The sequence below is a fragment of the Pararge aegeria genome, chromosome 23 (assembly GCF_905163445.1).
Source record: "Pararge aegeria chromosome 23, ilParAegt1.1, whole genome shotgun sequence".
Classification (NCBI taxonomy): Eukaryota; Metazoa; Arthropoda; class Insecta; order Lepidoptera; family Nymphalidae; genus Pararge; species Pararge aegeria.
This window is the reverse complement of record NC_053202.1, coordinates 8,619,732-8,643,374: the sequence shown is the minus strand read 5'-3', so window position 1 is coordinate 8,643,374 and position 23,643 is coordinate 8,619,732. Positions and strand designations below refer to the sequence as shown.

General features: G+C 34.3%; 1 protein-coding gene across 1 annotated transcript; it reads right to left on the bottom strand.

The window, feature by feature from the left end:
* Window positions 1–1,715: 1,715 nt before the first annotated feature.
* On the bottom strand, window positions 1,716–23,622 carry LOC120634092. Its single transcript, XM_039904484.1, has 3 exons — window positions 23,176–23,622; window positions 14,841–14,968; window positions 1,716–1,901 (listed from the first exon to the last, which is right to left on the bottom strand). The coding sequence occupies exons 1-3, from the start codon at window positions 23,573–23,575 to the stop codon at window positions 1,716–1,718; spliced, it is 714 nt and encodes a 237-aa protein (XP_039760418.1). The 5' UTR covers window positions 23,576–23,622.
* Between the last annotated feature and the right edge of the window lie 21 nt (window positions 23,623–23,643).

The window sequence follows — 23,643 nt, the reverse complement described above, 5'->3', positions numbered from 1 at the left end:
AATATTAAAACACTGTAGTGAGTATGTGTGTATGTACACATAATCATAATAATATTATTATTATCAGCGACTTGAAGCATTGCAATTCATGTAATGTATTGTATAATTTTTATTCGCATAAATTAATCATAAATAATACTATTCACACTTTTATACTGATATTATAAACATAAGTTAATGTGAAAGTGTTGTTGCTGATGTGTCCCTTTTTCACGCAGCAACGGAGCATTGAATTGACATGATTTTAGCATAGATAGTTAAAAAGCTGGACCCTGTAAAAGTCTAGTCTTTAAAAATAATTATTATATAACTAAGTGCTTCGGTATGGTATACCTACTTAATAATAATATAGCTATAACCACAACTGTAATTGTAAAGCACAATTTGCTGGAAAATAGACATCAATTTTATATTCAGTAAAAAAATACTTATGATTTGGCTTTAATCTACATCTTATTATCTTCACTTTTTTAATGTCTCATCTTATCTTTCGGTGAGAACATTTTTATCCGAAACCGAATCAATAAATGTTTATACAGTGAAATAATTTATCTGTGAGGCATCTAAAAATTGAAGTTAGTCCACTGTCTGTCTGTTCAAATATTTCAAGTTATGAAATCTGAATTGGAATCTTCTGGTCAAAGATCTCCAAAAATATAAGTCAAGCACAGTATTATTATAACAATAGCACTTAGAAGGACAAACCTGCAAGTAATATAATATGAGTTGAAGTATCACCCAAAGAAAAGCAATAATAGTGTATGCCAAGAGTAGACACCCATTATTTGAAATGTCGAAATTTTAGAAAAAGAACCCTTTCGATTTATGAGTGGAATAAATAACATCTACTTATTACTACTTTAAGCCAATCACTGATCTATTACTCCATGATATACACGCTCATCTAGATGTGGATCGATTGATCTAAGATCTTGGACGAATCGAATGCTGGTAGGTAAATCAATTGACCAGCCATCAAATTTATACGTTCATACAGAGGTCATCAATCGATTATCGATGGATTCTTACTCTGTAACGAATAGAAAACAATTGACTTCGATCGACAGTCGGATGGCTGGGGTGACACCCATGCTACTTTGCCACCTGAGTAGTGGTAAGATAATAGCTAGTCTATTTAGTAATGTTTTTAGACTACGTTGGTTCAAGACGGCATTGTAAGATACGTTATATCACTATCAGAGGTAACATTCTATGTTTGTAATTTTGAAATATTTACCCTTACTTAGCTCATATTATATGTATATTTAAAGAAACACATTACCAAACAAACGTTTAAATAAATCTGTCTGTCTGTCTGTTTGTCGAGGGACCTAGAATTGGCTGAACCGATTTAAACAGAAATTCTATAGGAAGAGGATTACAAATCATTTTATATAGACACTTCAGCTGAAATACAGAAAAATTGAAGTATTTGAAATATATTTGTTTTTCGTAACGACTGGCTCACTTTTGAGACTAATTTTATATCACTGGGAACGTGCTGGCAAAGGCTAGTACATACATAGTTGCTGAATAAGCTAAGCTTATTTCAGCAAATCTAAGTTATTTATACAAACGCTGAAGCAAGATCTGCGTAGACAGGAATAATAATATATGAAGTAAAAATAATAGTTTAGTTTCGCTTCTTAATATGCTCAGCAACTTTGAACATCCTGGGTGGAAAAGCACCCTGAAATGGTTGATGGGTCACCCTACTAATCCTTTTTGTACGCAGCGTATGCTAAATCGTTGCTGAATGATCTCTTGTCCCATCCACTGCTTCCGCCACCACCACCTGATGACCACCCGTGGCTCTCGTGACCACCACCTCCTCCGCCACCACCGTTCTTCTGAGCGATAATCTTCTTAAGTGCGATGATGCCTGCTAGGAGTAGGGCAATCTGGAAGAATAAGAAAGGTTTTCATTTAATTCTAGATTATTACAAATTAAATTTTCTGTTATTTTGCACTGCTATAAAATCTGAACCCTATGATATTTTTTTTTTATAAGAAGATTGTTCAGAAATTCTCAGTATGTCTCCTACCTTAACTAATAATTCTTTATTTAATATCGAGAATTATTAACAAACATAACAACGTAATAACATAATAAGTAATAATAAAAATACATAAATAAGTTGTTGATTTTAGTAAAAATAAGATTTCAGCCTTCATAGTATTTGTAAAGGAAGTCAGAAGTAAACGCACTAACGGCTTGCTTTGTGCGTTGAACATTTACACGAGTAAAATAACAAATAATTCATCTAGAATTACATAATAAAAATAAAATTTTGATTAGTGTGATACTAGAAATCAAATTTCTGGATGACTGTATTTTCCGTCATCAGAGACAATATGGAAAAATTAGTTTGACTACTCTGTTTGACCAACCGGAGGTACCCACTAAAATACGACTCATCTTTATTAGTAATATTTTTTATTCAAAAAATGTTCGCGATCTCTTAAAAGTAAACCACAATAACGTTTCCTTTTTTATTTCTCATAAATAATATACAATTTCTTATATTAATAAATTCTTATTTTTCGTTTTCCCATTTCCTTACTCGAAAGCTATCAATAAGTACATTTTTTTTTTGTAGATACATACCTAACCATACCTTGCCATACATTTCTTGTTTGAGGTAAGTTTGGCTTTTTTTTCTATCTAAGAAATTTTACTGAACGTGCAAAGCGAACAACTATTTAGTCAGAAATATGGCTAAAAATAACATATTTCTTCACTAAGACTTAAGTTCTTTCAAGGTTATTTAGCAGTAACCTCAACGCGTGCAAAGACGCGGGGAACAACAAGTCATTCATGGAGCCATAAGCCGATAGGTTTGGATGATAACTGATTAGTAACGGTAGGTATTTCTGAAAATTGAATTAATAATTACTATATTTGTCTATAAGAGTTCAGAGATCTTTTACTGTACTTTTTTGTATAGTAATATTTGACGGATATTTGATTTAGATGTCCCACCTGATATATCGAAAACCATCGCCTATAGATAGAGTAAAAACCTCATGTGCCTGTAATTACACTGGAACACTGCATTCTAACAATGCTGCTTAGCGGCAAAAATAAGCGTGGTGGTAGTACTTCCCCGGACGAGCTCTGTCACAAAAAGCCATACTACTTCTAAAACTATCCTCATTAGTTAGTTAGTGTTAGCGGTTGCTCCCCCTGGCTGATACCTACGCTACGCCATAAACATGTTGTAACGTCACTATAAGATTCATTAATATATAATTGCTTTAATCGTTTTATTTTGCTTTATACAATTCGTAATAATACTTGTCTAAATATTTAATGTTTTCCAAATAGAACAATAGCAATATATTTTGTGAAATAACTTACCGGAAACTAAAATCGTAAAATATTACACAAGTAAACTTGTCGCACTCAAATTTTAAAATGGGCAAACGGTTCTTTTTCAACCACAAGAGCGAGCGTACTACTTTCCCCGCATGAGTAAAACAAAATAGTATGTGCAACAAGTGCGACATCGATTACCCACTCAAGCGAATGACCGCACTCGCTTCTCTCGTGCGTTCAACTTCGCTTTCGTGGGCAATCGACAACTTGTCGCACTAGTTGCACAATATACTATTCCATTACTGAGTTTAATTCTTTGTTACTATCTAGTTGATCTAGTGGTTATAGTACCTAATAAATACCTGACTACTATATTTTCAAGTTCTCAGTGAATCCCTTCAATAGACCTACGTAACAATAGCATTATGTTAACCCTTTGGCTTTAAGCCTATTATCCAACTGCAGTGAAGCCTGCAGTAAGCTAAACACAAATATCTATAGGTAAATGATGTATTCAAATAGGTCGCAATATGGAAATGTATTTACCATTCACCAGGCAAATTACAAGAATTTAAAAACCTTTAAATTTTGTATAGAAGCAGGCGTTACTTTGCGGAAATCCATGATATATTATCAAAATTAAGCTTAATTTGCTATACTCCGCGAAAAACAGGAGAATCTGTGTGGTGTAATATATAATTTCTTCAATCCTTATAGTCCACACCAAACAGATCCTCGGCAATACACCCTCTACGCACGTTTCGCTCCGAAACCGGAGCATCATCAGGAGATGCTGACTTTACAATGAACAACAGTTGTTAACAATTGTTCATTATTTATTATTTATCCACTTTGGAAAATTACAGTAACACAAGCCACGGTGTATGTCTATTGCCAGCAGGCTGTATCTCATGAATCGTAATACGTATATTATGCTGTGTTTTTATGTGTTCGTATTTTATTTTGGACCTTTGAGAACCTTATGGAGAACTTTCAGGTATGCAAGTTTCCTCTCTGTTTCTCCTTCGCTGTTAAAGGAAGTCACATTTAAAAATGACTTAAATAAAAAACCTCAATATACAAGATCAATACACAAATATTGTACATATACTTGATACCTATTAAAATTAATGATAACAAATAATCATTTTAGTTTGGTACAAGCTATTAATATAACGAAGGTCATTTGCCTTACCTCGAACACGCAAAAAATTGTACCAGCTGTAACGCGGCTCCCAATCTCCAATCGATTGTATAACTATGTTTTTCGTGACTTTGATCGCATTCAATAGAAACAGCGTAAGCCTGGACATTTCAAACATATATCCTTAGCCACCTAGCTTCCATATTTAAAAGTGAAACTTAAAACAAACGACGAATTGTTTAAAAATAATACTCTAAATCCTATATCTCCACCTTTCAGAGTAGATTTACGGAAAACCTTGCCAATATCACTAATCCTGCAACTTTGACTTGCTTGTTAAAGTCTCATCGAAATAGGTTTAGCCATTTTAAACTTTAGCCCGCACAAACCAGAAGATATGCTAAAATTTTAGAAATTCGTACTTCCCCTCGCCTAACTATCACTCAAATATATTCGTTGTACTAGGAGCTAATTCAAACGATCAATACACAGAAAATTTAAATAATATTTTCTACAACTTAAAGTTAACTACTACTACTACTAACACAAAACACAAAAATACGGCCAAACTAAAGTATCTTATCCGCTGATGTTGACGCCATGTTTTTTCTTGAGCGAAATCTTTATACAATTATTTTTTAATTAATTTACAGGTGCATTTTTCTCATCGATTTAAATAAATCTCTTACGGCGTGAATTAAACACAAGCCGCACGAGATTTACTTGAAACGACAATAAAATATATTTTCTCGGCTTCAGGGAATTTAAACTGTAAACTTAGTTACGCTGAGCGAATTGTACCGAACTACTGTCAGAAAGCGAATGTTGCCTGCGGCGGGAAATAAGTCTCCCATAGCAGTGTTTTGTTATATGGAAATTTTTTTCCCTACAAATCTTTACATAGTATAAAATAAAGTCGCTGTACCTGTTTGTACGTTGATGTTGAACGTGTATATGTTGTACCTATATATGCATAATATATAGGAAAAAAATTAAAGAAATTCAAAGATTTGTAATGTGTTCCCAATCAACAATCAACCCCATATTTTGTAGCAGTATTGTATCGTTAATCTACTCTTTGGGCTATAGGCATTTCCAACTATGAATTGCAAGTACTAATATTTGTTATTGGGTTCTATAAAGACATACTCGTTTTAGTCCAGATATAGATTGACTTTTACCATCCAGTGCTACCACCACCATGTGATAATAATTTTTAAAAACCATGTGGAATCCTCAACGCTGCTCTGAATTCCAAAATGGCAATTTAACAAAGCGAATGATCATGATGGAATTGGTTTGGCAATGTCTAAAGAACTATTCAAGTAGGCTCTCAGACATAGACTTCTTGTTCAGGTTATTTCTTTATTTACATATTAGCCTACCTTAACTTTTTCTATATATAGCCTACGTTATTTTTAGGTGGTATTAAATTCTTAAATAATTTATTTATTTAATTTTACTCTCATAAGATTCTTGGCCATGGAAAAATGAGACATAATAATTTTTTTTATAAAATTAAGTACCTATTGCTTTTGTTTTAATACTGTTGTTACGTAATTTTGTACGAAAATAATTTCGTTCTAAAAATTGTAAACGTCCATAAACCTAATCATTAATTATTACTTGATAAAATTTGCCCTATAACAGGGTAGTCACAATTTACCTGGCAACATTACTTAACTCAAGTGAAAAAGTAAATGGTCCATCGAAGGTCAACAATAATACCGACGATGTTAGTAAATTCCTGTTTTATCTTTCAACACCAGCCGATGTAGGCCTTAAACAAACTAGATAAGGTTCAAAATAAGTTATTACCTTGTTACTAAGGAAATAATGTTTTGAATTCTTGCTTGAAGTCAACGAACTTTGTGAGCAGGTTTTATTTGAATTGATAACTTTATGTAATAGCATTTTCGTGCTACGAGTAATTGAGAACTGATTTGGTTGAAGGCGATACGGTGGGCCCAATAACGTTCGATAGACTGTATGTATATCAATGGACGTTTATAGCGCAGTGGTGATAACGTAGTTTAAAAATAAGAGGTCCCAGGTTTAATTTGGTAATTAGAACTAAAAACGTTTTGAGGTCACCAAACCCGCCGTCAATTAATAAATAAATATAAATAAATAAATATACTACGACAATATACACATCGCTATCTAGTCCCAAAGTAAGCGTAGCTTGTGTTATGGGCACTAAGATAACTGATGAATGGTTTTATGAATAATATACATTAACATAAAGATAAATACCCAGACACTGAAAAATATTTATATAATATGTTCATTACACAAACATTGCCCAGTGGGAATCGGACTCACAGCCTTGGACTCAGAAAGCAGGGTCGCTGCCCACTGCACCAATCGGCCGTCAATTAATATACACGCCATCACCTAAAAGGTTAGCCCACTACCATCTTAGGCCGAATCATCACTTACCATCAGGTTAGATGGCGGTCAAGGGCTAACTAAACAAATAAACTAGTATTCTTGGTACTTGACCCGCCTGAGATGGCAAGAACTTAAGAGCCATTCATTTAACTTTCCCAGTGTTCAGAGAAATGGACAAATTGTGGGAACATCAATGCACGTTACAATGCAATGATGGTAGGTATAAGAGCAAAGGTCATGCACGGATATTTATAGGTACTGAGAAAGTGTCTATAGCGTCTTTACAGTCTCCTATTAGCATTAGGAGTCAAACTTGAAACTCTCTTTAGCACAGCACTGTGATAACTCCTTTGCAAAAGCAGCTGATATCGAAACTATATTTATATTGCAGAAAAGAGCTGTACGGTCAATATATAAACTTAAATCACGCGAATCCCTCCGTGAGAAGTTTAAAGAAATAGGCATACTTACTGTAGCTTCACAATATATTTATAACAATATAGTATTTGTAAGACAACATATTAGTCTTTATAAACAAAAAGTGGACATAAACAGTCGACTTACAAGAAATGGTCATAAATTAGTGTCTTCTGCATATCGTCTGCGTAAGGTACAGGGATCATTTGTGGGATTGAGTATACGCTTTTATAATATTATGATTCCTAAGGTGATTTTGGACCTGCCAATGCACAAGTTTAAAGAATTTGTTAAAACACATTTATTACAGCGAGTTTACTATACGATTGATGAATTTTTTAATGACAAGGTTGCTTGGAAGCATCCGGCTCCGCTTTCAGCTCTCACAAGAAAGAAAAATGAATGTTAAAATGCAAAATGTAAATTGTTGATGTTGGAAAAGAGCAACTGCTGAGTTTCTTGCCGGCTTCTTCTCGGTAGAATCTGCCTTCCGAACCGGTGGTAGAATCACTACAAACAGACAGACTTGACGTTATATTAGGCCTACTTGAAATAAATGAATTTTGAATTTTGAATTTTTGAATTTTGCAATAAAGCTTTTGGTTTGATTCCAGAAGTTAGGTTATAACGGATCACGATTGGATCACCGGGTAGGGCTAAAAGTTCGTATCGGATTTTTTCTTCAATAAATTCTGAGTAGGAGCCCAGAGTTAGGATAATATCATCATTCAACCACCGTGCCTTAATTATTATTGAGATTAATTTTGGGGCCTTCATTTTTTTCCTATTACCTACAAGTGAATTTACTGTAACATACATGTAATTATTTTTTTTGTTTATTTATACCTGTTTATTTTAAATAAAAATACTTTATTAATGTTTAGACTTAATATATAATATTGCATGGGATTATTGGCGTTACCTAGACATTGACCCAAGAGCCTTGAATTTGAGCAAGTTACCTACAGGACTAAACTGACGTCACGACTTGTAAAAGTTACCGTTGTTGTGCCAAATGCCATATTGGCATTTGACACAACAACAACAAGTAATCATTGAAAAAATACTAGCATAAATCGACATTCGAATTATAATTGGAATTTTCGATTGATAATAATTGGTAGAATAAAGAAATTTCCATGCACTGCTTCGCAGAATTAAAAAAAAAAATAACAAGCACACCAAGAGCTTCTGTGAATTATGTATGGCGTCTTTATAATTATTTTTGCACTTGAAAAGTTCTTAAATTCATAACAACCAGACGAGTTCCAACCATTATTTTCATATGAAAAAAGATACGCAATACTAACAATTGCATCCAGACAAAAATGTCTAAATCATTACATCAATACAAATATTTCATTTGGCATGAATGAGTGATAAAAATACCTTTAAATGGCCATTCATTTTTAGGAGCTCGTCCGTTTTCACGCGCTTTGCGTGGGATTTCCGCATCTGGTCCTTATTTAAAACATTTCCCATTTTTTTTAACTGTAATAGCCTAGCGCTTGACCAGAATCTCACCAGATGGAAAGTGTAGATGTGGCCTAAGATGGGACGTGCTTGCCGATAAATGCCTATTCATCCTGGTTTTGAATATAACCAAGTTGTAAGAATAATGCGAAGCGCATAAGAAAAGAAGAAGCAAATCGCTTCATAGCAGAACATAGTGAATATAAAAAAATACAAGCAATCGAACATACAATATAAAAATCTCATACTTGCGTAAAGTCAGTTAGAAATTAGTCTATCGACTTTGAAATAGACGTATCATTAAGCCAAATTAAGTATTTTCTTGTCCGTGCATCACGTTTTCCAAGTAGGTTAACATTTGCCATCACGTACGTGACCTTTCAGATGATTGCAACTAATCTCGAATTGCGAACTCTTACTGCTTTCTCTAAAGTCGATAGAAAAACTTTTTGAAAATCTCTTTTTTTTTTAATGTAGTCATAGTTGACGGACCTAGTAGATGATGCAAAGTGGAAATCATTGCATAGTAATATGGTAACACTAAGTAGGGCATGCAAGGAACTCATCCGCCAAAATGCCACCCTGTGTCCATCAGTGGCCTGCACTTCATACATGCACAAAAGCACTGCATACCCAAATTATTTTATTTAACTCGTATTGGAGTGGAATTTTTCCATGTGCCTGCTTTATGCATAACCTGGTCAAAAACCCTGTGCACGCTACTGGTGTCCATTAACCTGAGGCGTAGGTATTACACCGGCAACCACGCCATTCAGTCCGAAACCAGGATTACAAAAATGCTTTGCGGTTGAAATAAGCATGACGGTAGTGCTTCATACTATTAGTAATAATCGTCACGTAAGGAAATAGCGTTATGCCTCCGCGAGTCATTTGTGTATGTCCGGCGTAGTTCGGATGTGAATGTAATTTTTGATGAGCGTCCTGCGACCTAGACCCGAGTACACTTATAGCTAATCAACCGCAAACTATTAACGTCCAACTTCTGGGCCCCATAGGAGAGATGGTTAAAGACCATAATCCCATCATGCTGCTCCAATGCGGGTGGGTGGGAAAAATTATAACTAATGCTTGGTCGCAATCACCTCTATCTAGACGTCTCGTATCTCTATTAAGATGAATTCAGTTGTAGCCGATTGTTGCTGTAGTACAGGTTACTACAATATATACCATGGTATTCATTTCGGTGGAACCGAGTTCGATTCCTTGAGAGCACCACTTTTCGAAGATTTGTGCGTTTTTAATATAAGCAATTAAATATAATAAATAAATATACTACGACAATACACACACCGCCATCTAGTCCCAAAGTAAGCGTAGCTTGTGTTATGGGTTCTAAGATAACTGATGAATATATATTTTTTTATGAATAATATAAATCAATACTTTTAGTCAAAGTCAAAAGTCAAAGTCAAAAATAAGAACCACACGGTAGTGAGATGATGGCGATAACCACATTCGTAAACTTAAAACTAAAGCTACGAGGGTTCCAAATGCGTCCTGGTCTAAGAAGAAGCCCACAACAAACTTAGCCGGGTTTTTTTTTTTTTTTGTTATCACCATCTCACAATATCATTTTAAATTATTAGAAGAGCAACCTGGTTATAATATACATATAAATACCCAGACACTGAAAAACATTCATGTTCATCACAGAAACATTTTCCAGTTGTGGGACCCACGGCCTTGGACTCAGTAAGCAGGGTCGCTTCGGCCGTAGTCGGCCTTCATATCACTTTAATCTTTGCGTGAATCTGCATGCCTTCTCCATAATGGTCTCAAAGGCGTGTGAAGTCTGATAGACTTCACACACTCCGCATTTGGCCAGTGTGGTGGACTACGGCCTAAACGCTTCTCATGCTGAGACAAGACTCGTGCCCTGTAGTAAGCCGGTAACAGGTTCTTAAAGATAACAAATTGCAAATAGCCAAGTGGTTTATACCTCGGGGGAACTGAGTTCAATCTCCGGCAAGTACCAATTTTTTTCTTGACGTTGAAGTCACGATTGTAAATTATTGTAATAGATCCGGACATAATACCTCAACGAAGACCCAAAAGCAGTTTTAAATTTTCTGATTTACTTGCTATGTTTATTTAAGCAATGATATAGCATGACACGATTTTACGGTGCAAGAAAACATCGTTAGGAAACCAGTGACCTGAGAGTTATCTATTATGTTCTCAAAGACGTGTGAATTTTACCATTAACCAGTGTGGTGGACTACGGCTAACATCTTTCTCATTCTGAACCCAGACCGTTGCCTTGTAGTCATCCAATAATGTGTTGATAACAATGAAACTATGATAGCTGATTAAGTTTAAAGTGCATTGCGATCAACGCACGTTTCTAAAGAAACTTATCAACATGTGTACATTTCAATGTATTTCCACAATTATGTATGCAACAATAATTCCCAAGCTAGTTCCTATTTCTTGCTGCGTCGAAACTATGTCGCGCTGCTAGGAAATCAATGTCACTATCATAGAAAACGGCATTATGTATATGGAACGATATGAGGCAGATCGTAAGAAAATCGTTAGCATACTGTAGCGATTCGATGCTTCCACGTTTTTTTTATTTTGCATATTAAAAACTCATTGGTCTTGTGGTAAGCGTGTTCGATGGATCGAGCGTTCCAGGAATCAATTTCTGGGTTGTACCAGTAATTGTTAGGTAGTGTGTTTCTAACAGACTTTTATTTTTATTTTTTTATTCCACTACAAGTTAGCCCTTGACTGCAATCTCACGTTGTGGTAAGTGCAGTCTAAGATGGTAGCGGGCTAACCTGTCAGGGAGTATGCAGTTCATCCCCTAATCGCTTTCTACTCAACATCGCACCGGTACACTAAATCAACTAAATTGCTTAGCAGCACGTCTCTGTCGTTAGGGTGGCAACTAGCCACGGCCAAAGCCTCCCACCAGACAGACCTGAGAAAATTCAGAAATTATCAACTCCAAAATTAACCCGTCCAGGACCTCCTACTTAAACTCACAACGCTCACCTTCCACCGGGAAGGTCGTCAAAAATTACTCTTAATAACAATCCGGATAAAACGTATCTTATTGTGTTTTCTTATGCCATTAGTTGTCTGGGTAAGATCGCTTTGTAGTGTTGTGTTTTTTTGTACTTTTGTGTTCATTTATAAATTGACTTTGTTGACCATGCCTTTGGAATGACGTTAATTTATCAGTTCGGTTTATTATGACTAACTTTTGATTCCTTCAGTGGGAGGGGAAGGCTGTGCCTCATACATAGACCGCAGTGGATCCTTAAAAGTTGATAGCGATAATGGTAATAATAATCCAAGCGAAAATCCATGATGGTGTAGTGGTTAAATTGGACGAGTTACACCAAGGTCACTGCTCTGATTTAATATAATCGAGTTTAGTCTGTAAATTAAACTTCTGAGTTTTCTAAACAAAGATTTTTGTTATAACCTGTTAAGCAAACGTAGTTAAGTGTTTCGTTCCTTTATTTTTTTTGATGATGTTACTCTGCCTTAACCTATAACTGGATTAAACAATTAATAACAGAAGTTTCGTGCTTTTATTCGAACTTTAAAATGTTCATACTGCGAAGAAAAAATCATCCTTTTACAATCCGTACTAAAATATATTTCAAGCAATTTCAAAAATTAATTTATCTTATTTTAAATGTAATAGAGTAAGTGTTTACTCAGTAACTCAGTAAAGTGTTTACCTAGACTTACTCTATTTACTGAGATAAATTAATAAGGCGCGCGCAATTTTAATTTAAAACTAATTTTGGGTTTTGTTTTGGTTGAAGTATTTATTATATCCGGACCTATTATAATAATTCACAATCGTGACTTGAACGCCAAGAAAAAAGCTTGTTACTATCCTCTGTATGATCAGCAAAAAAATATCTATTTCTATCACTGGCAAGTATTTAAACTTTATTATTATAAAAACGTAAATTTTCTCGAAATTATTATTTAATATAAAAAAAGTCTGACGCCTATGTACGGCGTAAAATGTTGCAAGATTTGAAATTAATAGAAACATTAAACATAAATGTCAAGTTAATAAAAGCGTATTCAAAAAATTGATATAACCTATAATGTACTATTCCAAAATAATTATATATCATTCATGTATAAGCAAGGATAATATTCAATTTGTCCTTGAAACTTAGGTGAAAACAATTTATTTATTTAAACATAAAGTAAGCTTTCAAAATAAGTATCACTTTTAGGCTCAGGAAAAATTGTAGGCTCTTCCTTTAAAAATTATAATTTTACTTAACAACTAGTTTCTGTTCGTGATTTTGTCTAGGTGGACTTAAGGATTGAGTCTAGAGGGAAATCAAAAGTGCGATACTAATAAATTATGAAATATAGCTATTCCTGTATATTATATCAATTCAAGGTCAAAACAACAACATGAAACCTGTGTCATCTCGGCAAAAATGATTTAGATAAGATTTTTATTCAAGATATAGAGCAACCTATATTTCGGCCAAATCAATTCAGTCATTATGGCGTGAAGGAGTAACACACACAAACTACTCTTATAACAATAAGATTTTAGTAGTTTTAGGTTTAAAATAACAGTTCATCCTATCTTTATTAGCTAATATATGAACATATTTCTAAAATTGAATTGTAAGTATTGACGATATTTAAGTTTTCTTTTCTACTTTTTGAAAACTTACGTTTATTTTTTTGCAGACGTAACTTAAGTACATTGACATTGAAACCACAGTTTTGTGGCGAATGGATGATTTTCACGCTGTGCTACATTATGATGTTTTGTTTGTATTTCTTAAAAATACGAAGTCACAAAAAAAATATTTTAAAAAATCTACCCGAAAGCAAAGTGCAGTACTAGTACTTCTTGGTTTATTTAAATTTTTGGATACTCACACACACAGCAGGTTACAAAGACTATTGGACTTATAGATGACACATAAAGTAAGCATCCATTTATAGATTTTTGAAAAATCATCAAAAAATAGGAGTTTAACATGAGCCGGCTAAGTTTTAGTAATAAATATGTCCATGGGATGATGCCGAGAAATCCGATCACTGAGCTGAGAGAGTTATGCCTGTTACAATTAATAATGCAGGGTTAATAACAAAAGTATCTGTAATTTTTTTCATACAAATCTCTTTGTACCTCCTTATAAATTCTGAAAGATATACTGCATTTTTTCTAACTTATGTTAAAATGTAAACAATGTTTAATGCTTTTTATTGTAAAGTATGTTTTTAAAATAGAAGAAAAACAAATGTGTTGAAATAAATTAAAAAACATTTATGCTTTTATTATTTTTAAAACGATCTTTGCACTAGAAAGTAATTGAAAGATTGTATTCATAAAAATTTAGTGTACTAAAAAAACTATGACGATATTGAAGTGTATATAAAAGCGACATCTCAAGAGGTTCATAATCTTGACACGAATAACATAAGTAGCACAAAGATCTGTGCCTCGTAGATCATGACAAAAGTTCCCACGTTCGTGACAAAGGCGGAAAAAGAAGCATATCAATTGTGTGACAATTAAATCACTAATTACATGTTTTCACTTTGATGACAACGCCGAGAATTCAGGACAAGCTATGTGAGCTTTTAAATGGAGCTGTGGAAAACGTTTACCTACATAGATTCGATTGTATGCCTAATTGATTCGCATTCAGCAAAGTCGTAGACAAACGACCTAACTATCTTTATATCTCGGTCTACGACTAGACGGAATGATAGGGTTTCTTTAAAAAATAAACGCGGACGGATTTTCATTTAAAATGCATTAAAACCTTAATTTCCTTTTTCGAGAATTGTACTGTTAAATTAAAAAAATTTGAATTATTATTATATACTAAACTCTCACACTTGTATTATTATTATTCTCAGAGGAGAGCCGTGCCCTGTTTCATCATAATCATCCGCGGCCTATTAACGTCCCACTGGCACAGGCCACGAGATGGTTTTAGAGCATAGACCCACCACGCTGCTCCAATGCGGGTTGGTGGGCCGTGCCTTGTAGTGGGCTGGTAACGGGTGGATAATGATTAAGTTATGTGGTGTAAAATAGGAAGCTTAATCAAGTACCTTTGAAACAATCAAAGCCTTTCCGGCTAAGACGAAGAGACCGGCCATCGCCAGTGGTATCATCGCAGCCATCTTGCCCGCAGCGCCCATCATCATCATGCCCATCATTTTCTTCATCTTGCCTCGACCTGAAAACACCATGTACAACACATTTAATAAATGTTGGTATATTTTTATTACGTGAGCAAGTGGCAAAGTTAGTTGCTGTCTTGAAAAAATAATTTCTTTTACGATACAAAAGTTTAATAAAGTACACGCATCAATTTAAAATCTAATTTTAAATAAAATAAAAAATATTTGGATGAAATCAACAGTCAAAAAATGTTGAGAAACAGTGCGACGATTGTATCAAGCAATATAAAATGTGATAATTCTTCCTTTAGCGAAAGAGAAACTGAAGATGTACCTACTTTATTTGATAGTAATATAATTTTAATTAATATAAAACAAATTACATTTCAAGTAATGCAATCTATTCACCAATAGGTACAAGAGGTTTTTATTATTATAAAACCTAACTACTGAGTCGATTTTTATTAAATTGAATCAATCTATGGGACCAATCTTAAAGTACCTATATAAAGTAATTTAAATCGGTTGATAAATGACAGTGTGACAGTGAGATGAAAAACTAAAAAATACAACCGAATCGATTACCTAATCTATTTTTTTAAGTCGGTTAAAAATGTGTTTTTTAGTTTAATCTATACAAATATTAACGTTTGTGAAATTGTGACGTTGTAAGGGGTAATCTTTGGATCTACTGAACCGACTTTCAAAATTATTTATATTATAAAAAGCTACATTATTTTAGAGTGTCATAGGCTATATCTTAAACTGAAAAGTCAAGAGAGCTTTGCGTAATAGTCAGATCTGCAAAGGAAGTCGGAGAAAAAACGCTCGAACGAAAACGTTCCTTAAGAATGCTGCCTTAACGATGAGAGATATATGATTAAGTTCTATAGAAAAGCTGTAGAGCTGGATAATGCCTACAAAGAAGTCCGCGACAGGATATGTATAACTTTTAAAGGGTCTTGGAAATGGTCGTCATTTCACTAAAACCCGCGTTGAAATTTATAAGTAGGCACTCACAATAATTTACAAGGAAGAAAATGCGGTAGTTTAGTACAGTGGAGATAAACAGTCAAGTCTTAAGGGAATGGGAATAATTAAATTCAACGAAATTAACAACCTTTTTTCTATAATACGATAATATGTACGTAATTTATGAATCCATTTTGTCACTGGACATTTATAAGGTAAAATTAAAGAAAATGCCTTTTATAAACGGTCACGCAAATGATATCGCATACAGCTATAAAACAGTTCCGACAACTTATACGCCAAATGCTAATGGGCAGTTACAAACAAACCACAAAGCAAGGGATTTCACTTTTCTATCTTTTCGTATTTATACTTTTATGTATTTTTCACTAAAATTAAAAAGTTAACACATAGGTCGTTATGTATTTGAAAGTGTCGAAATCCATCGATTATCACTCTATTGTGTTTTATAGATAATAGCTTTCACCATCTTCAACATCTTAACAATCATAGTTATGTGCGTTATGACAGTTTTCAGTGGTAATATGCTTGTGATTATTGCTTTTTATGTCTTAAAAACGTGAGATAGAAGTGACATTTAAAGACTAGCAATATCAATAACATGATATCTTAAGTACTAGAAAGCACCTATATAGACTAATGGCACCAGAATTGAATAGATCGTTGTAACCAACCAGGGTCGCATAACGTTGGTAGGAGTATTCTGTACAGCGTAATAAGCTATGTTTAAAAGTACTGAAAATGGATAAAAAAATACCGCGTTTTCGATTTACGCCCAAAGCTAACAATCTATCGAATCCAGAATGTTCCGTCTCCAGGTTGTATTGAGTAGCGCTATCCTTTTCTAAATTGAAGAGACGGAAAAGAACATCACCACTGAATTCAATCTGACAGGTGAAGATTTTGGATTTGACTATTAATTTTGGGTGTTAGTGAAAAAACTATCACGAATTGTTCTCGAAATTGTAAGACGAAATGGCATTCCATAAATGCTTTTTCTCTTGTCTTTGGGGTGAAAACTAAATGACGGTGCAAATACTTTACATATCTCATTTTAGGGTGTATTTATAAGTCATCATCATCATAATAATGATGTCGCCAATCTAGGTTCATATTTCATTTATTGCATTAACTGTACATATAATGGTCTTATGAGCTAAAAGTTTGGGGCTTACAGTTTGCCATTTCAGGCGTGCAATATTATTTAAGCAGTGAACTTAGTCACAATCTCTACCAGACCACGCTGGCCATTTGCGAATTGGTAGACTTCACACTTCCTTGACAACATCATGTGGGTTTTACTCTCAAGCATTCTGGTGCTTTACGATATTTTTCTCAATCGCTGTAGCATGGGATATTTAATCGTTAGAGGTGTGACCAAACCCGGTCCCTTCGAAAGGTAAACCGAAGCCTTACCCACTAGGCCATCACCGCTTCCATAACTTTGTTGCCTCTTTATAAAAAACACCTACCTCTTAAATAATAAACATGTTGTAGCATTGCAGTAGTTACGCAGTGAATATCACGTTCAGGCATTTAGAAGGTTATGTGAGCTGAAGCCTTAACATCACTGCTTTTCTGTTCTTAACGCCACGTTTTATAAAGGGGCTAGATTCTAAATGCTGTTAATCAGATAGTACCTATGGCAGTTACCGTAAAGTTTTATAGCTATTGAAAATACACTCCAGAGTCAAGTAGCAGCCGCCAGCAATCAATAACTACGTGAATTAATAGGCTTACGGTTGCTGTAGGCTGGCTTAATGTTTAGTGACGCCGGTAACATAACTACTAAAGCTCAGTTATAATAACAATGCTTAAAACTTTTCGGTTGGTAGTGCAATCCTTGACAGCCGATTGGCGCAGTGGGCAGCTATCCTGCTTTCTGAGTACAAGGCCGTGGGTTCGATTCCCACAACTGGAAAATGTTTGTGTATTGAAACTTTATTGTTTTCAGTGTCTGGGTGTTTATACTCGTATGTATATTATAAGTATTTATGTATATTATTCACTCAAAAATATTCATCAGTCATCTTAGTACCCATAACACAAGCTACGCTAACTTTGGGGCTAGATGGCGTAGCCTTCCCGGGGTAGTCATACCAGGCGACTAGGGAATGTAAGAGTGAACGGGTAGTAGCGTTTTCTGTGCTACTACTATTATCTACTGCGATCACTAACACGTCTGGCAAACCCACCCGTTTGGAGAGATCTTGAGTCCAGTAGACTGTTATAGGCTATATTATACTGTCTATAATATTTCTCAATCCAATAGATATTCCCCTTCTTTATCCAATAGATATAATAAATATCGATGTGTGGATTGTTGTAGTATATTTATTATTATTTTTATATTTATTTATAAACCCTTAAAGCGGTGCTAGAATTCATTATTCTTTCTTTACTATGAGAGAGATCTATTCCTTACTTTATTAGACTAGACAGATGATGACAGTGGTTTAACTATTTATCTCCAATTTTCTTTTAATATCTGAATGATAACTCGCTACAGAAAGCTCACGGAGCAGTATTCACATTTTCTCAAAAAAAAAAAAAAAACAAACTTCATTTATTTCAAGTAGGCCTAATACAAGCACTTTTGAAACGTCAAGTCTGTCCGTGTGTAGTGACTCTACCACCGGTTCGGAAGGCTGATTCTACCGAGAAGAAGCCGGCAAGAAACTCAGCAGTTGCTCTTTTCCAACATCAATAATTTACATTTTACATTTCAAAATTCATTTTTCTATCTTGTGAGAGATGAAAGCGGAGCCGGATGCTTCCAAGCAACCTTGTCATTAAGAAATTCATCAATTGTATAATAACCTCGCTGTAATAAATGTGTTATAACACATTCTTTAAACTTATGCATTGGTAGGTCAAAAATTACCTTAGGAATCATATTATAAAAGCGTAAAAAATGGGGTTTACAACGATTCACATAATTATTAGAAATCGGTCCACTTGCAACTAAACGGACAGTAAGATGTTAGATGATGGACAAGTAATGACAAGTAATATAACGGATCATCAAGTTGAATTCACAAAGCGTTTGCAGTTTCACTGCGGTGACGATGTTTTATAAATACTAAGCTGTTTTAATATCTTGTCTTGGTACGACTTAAGATCGTCATGGGAGATCGGCGAAACGCCATTCAATAAGCTTCGATTAAGGTTAAGAAAAATCTTAAGAAAAAAATGAAAATTAATGTAGTAAAAGTAGAAAAGAAGAAGAAGAAGAAACACTTTATTGTACGTACAACATACAGGAAAAGAAACAGTAAGTAGGTATGTAGTAAAAATTAATCTTTATTGTTTTCTTGTTCGAGGTATTTAAATATAATTTTTTATACTCTATAAAGGCAGACAGTACAATCAAAATGTATACTGTATTATGAAAATAAACCAAAGTAAAAATAACCTAAGACATCATCGATTTCAACGCAGCAAGGCATTATCTTAGACAGAAAGAAAACTAATTAGCAAAGGTCAGTTCTAAGATTCCCAGTACACACATGCACTGTTGTTTGTGAAAATATTTTAACAGTATTGTTTAATTGTTATCTAGATTTATAAAATCAAAGTCGAGGTTAGTTTGAATTAAAATTTCCATACATGGGTGGATCCAAATCTTTCTACTGAATTTTACGTCAGTTTTTCCCACAGACTGAGCTGAGATTTTGCATGAACATATTCTGGAATTGATGGTGATACATTTTCAGTTCCTGATAATAACAATGTGATGTTTGGTAACGGTATATCAGAATAAAGATGCCACCAACCGTAGCCTTCCCGCGGGTGTCATACCAGGCGACTAGGGAATGTAAGAGAGAACGGGTAGTAGCGTTTTCTGTGCTACTACTATTATCTACTGCCATCACTAACACGTCTGGCGAACCCAACCGTTTGGAGAGGTCTTTAGTCCAGCAGTAGACTGTTATAGGCTATATTATACTGTCTATACTAATTCTCAATCCAATAGATATTCCCCTTCTTCATCCAATATATATAATAAATATCTATTGTTGGGAACCTGTGCGGAACTGCTAACTGCTCAATTGACAGCCGTTTGGCGCAGTAGGCATCGACCCTGCTTTCAGAGTCCAAGACCGTGGGTTCGATTCCCACAACTGGACAATGTTTGTGTTATAAAAATGAATGTTTTTCAATGTCTGGATGTTGATATGTATATTATAAGTATTTATGTATATTATGTATATAATATTCATCCGTCATCTTAGTACCTATAACACAAGCTACGCTTATTTTGGGACTAGATGGCGATGCGTGTGTTGTCGTATAAAAAACAACGTCGTAAAAATTACAACAAATTAAAACAGAATTAATTAACTCACTCATGTACGAAGTTTAAGCGCAGCTATAAAAACTAATTAAACTCTGTAATTTAACGTACGTTGTACATCAAAGATTATCTTTGTACCCATGTTTAGATTTCGTATGATGATTTCGTTAAATCATTTTATTATGCAAAACACATGTTTTTTTGAAATACGAAAAGGGTAAGACCCTTCGAATCGAAGTGTAATGAAAAAGAAGAACGAGAACCTATTTTATCAAAAAGTTGTATCATGTTCATGTTTCAGGCTAACAAACAGTTTTGGTATATCCTATCTAATTAGTCAAGCTATAGTAATATTCTAAGCATGTGAGTAATCTAGTTTACACATTATCTATTTCTAATCTGTGAATTAGTAATTTAAATATCACTTAATATCTTAATTGATAAAAAGTTTTGATAAAATAACACTTGGTTACACTATTATTTTTTGGGCTAAGTTTTTGTTAAAGCAAAGCTTTTTAAGACTATTTAAATTTTGCAAGATAAAGCGATGAATTACTTAATCATGGTTTCATTGTTGTTTAAATGTACAGTGATAACCTCGTTATGGGTTGTAACAGTGTCACCAGGAGGTGGGAGTTAACGCAAAGCTTACCAGGAATTGACCCTCATAGCCTTACGATATCAGGAAGGAATGAGAAGGAGTCTGTCCTAAAGACGGCTATTGTGAGCTCCATACCTCGTCTTAGAATGAGGTTTGGCGAGTTTGGATTCGTTGGCTTGTACCGTCTGCCTTTTTGACCTTGGATAAGATGTCCAGATGACGTTATAAATCACGCATCTCATCTACACCGACGAAGACGCTGTGATGTTCAATCTGTGGCCTAGAGTGGAGACCACAAACAAGTAAGTGCAGGGTGGAATACCCTCCAGTATGAATAGAATTGGAGACATGAGGAAGGCTTAAGACAGGGTGTGGTGGCGCTTTGATTATTAATCTTCTAAAATATGAAATTTGAATCGAAGACTTCTTGTAGGACTTAAAAAAGTCAGGACATATTTAACGAAATAAGGCGTTAGATTGATTAAAATGGAGATTGAGATGTTGTTTTTGAAAACCATATTTTTACGAAAGAGAAATGACAATAATCAACTTCTCTTTAATTATGAACTTTGTTTGTCTGCATAATACTTATATATTAGGAAGTTTTCTAACAAAGTCTGAGGTTTGGACGGCAATATTTGGATTCGTATTAGTTTAATAGACTTATAAAGTACTTAATATGTACAAAAGGCTAGCTACTGGAAGGCTTCTTTTAGGACTTAAAATACTCAGGACGAATTTAACGAAATAACGGGTTTGATGGAATAAAATGGCGATTGAAATGTTGTTTTCGTATACCATATTTTTAAGTGATAGAAATGGCAATTGACATTAGGTTCAGAAATTTTAATTATTACTCATCTTCATCATAACTTTGAACTTTATCTTTGAATGTTTGTCTGCATAATGTACATTAGGAAGTTTTCTAATAAAATCTAAAGTTTGGACGGCAATATTTGGCTTCGTATTAGTTTAAGACCTAAAAAGTTCTGAATATGTACACAACCACACATTTAGCTAGCGTCAAGGTTACTCAAGTATTTAACGACTGACTTTACATTCGCAAAGATACCTCAGTAATGTTGTAGTTACAATAGCGGTATCAAATGTATAGCTTCAGTCCCTTTTCTAAGAGAAAGTACGGTTAATGCAGGACGATGTTAAAAAGGTTAGTGGTGGAAAGCTCGCAGTTCTAATCTATGATTCTATAATTCATACTTAATGGTTTCGAGATACAGTTTCTAGGACATGACATGAGTTATTCTTGTTTGTATGTTCTCATCAAATGAATGCGCTTTAAATTATATCAATTGGATTATATTTGATTCAATGGGACTGATTGTTCAGTAAATAAATAAATACATATACTGCGACAATCCACAAATCACCGTCTGTAAGCTTAGCTTGTTTTATGGGTACTAAGATGACTGATGAATATTTTTATGAATAATATACATAAATACTTATAATGTTATGTATATTATAAATATTTAAATACCCAGACACTGAAAAACATTATCACACCAACATTTTCCAGTTGTGGGAATCGGACCCACAGCCTTGGTACAGGGTCGCTGCCCACTGCGCCAATCGGCCAATCAGAAGTTATAACTGCCTTATTATTTAGTATATGGTCTGAGTTGGATCGTAGGTCAGGCCTGAAGTTGGATTTTTATCAGAAGGTAATTAGCGTTATTTCATCCCTTAAGTTGAACTTTTGGTTACTTTCGAAAACCGTTACACTAACATGTTAGTTAAAATAGGATTATAAATGCCTTCCCTTTAGGATGATCAGAGTCGATGTCAAATGCGTGTATACATTTATCTATTTACTAAAAGAGGACTTTTTTTATTTCCCTTTTAGATAGAAAAATGTAGTGATTTTCCAGCGTTTATAAAGATTATTACCAAGGTGTGTTCGATCAAGATTCTTCATAGCAAATATAATTATTTAGACAAGTTTCATACTCGTTATTAAAGATGTTTCAACGCTATTGCAGTTGAATAAATGGGAGTGAGATGAACAAAACATTTATATGTTATTTTGTTTTATATACATATTTTTAGATCTACTTTTACATTTCTGGGTAGGCCAATGGGGTGATAAGTCTTTCAGTCCTAACAGGTTACTCATGTATCGACAACCCAAAATCTTTTCCGTATGAAAGTATAAGGGTGTAACAACTATCTTTAAGGACGATTAACTAAGTAACGCAATCGATTAAAACCGAGATACATAAACTTTTTAATTGCAAATGACGTCACACTAGCACGTAGCACTCATATTCAGTACAGAATAGAAGCATGTTTTACAACTGTTTTTTTTTCTATATAAGTCAGTAAGTAAAAAAATGGCTATGCAAAAGTCTTACCTTCTTCAACACCCTTGTTCAGTTCATCTCCAGACATTCTCGGCAGCGAAAGCTGGACTGTCCTCGAGTTGGCAAACGCAGCTATCCTGTCCCAAAGCATCTCTGATAGAATTTCATCCTTGCTGTCCAGATTCCTCGGCAAACTCGCTTCAATATCATTCTCACTGACTGGAACCACTTCAAATTCCGATGTTTTCACAATATCCACTCCATCAACGAGCGGTATGGCTTCCATCCGAGCTGCTCTGTCGAAGAACAGTATCGCCTTCTTCTTCAAACAGGGTACGATCCCATCAGAACGTTGGCAGTCCTCGTATATCCTCATTACATATCTCATTCCAAAATCATCTTTGGCATTCACCGCTACTATTAAAAGAACTAAAGGGATGAATTTCAACATGGTTTCCGGATGCAGATGTTCACGGGATGGTACAATAAAAAAGACTGTTCCACACTTTGAAGGCACCG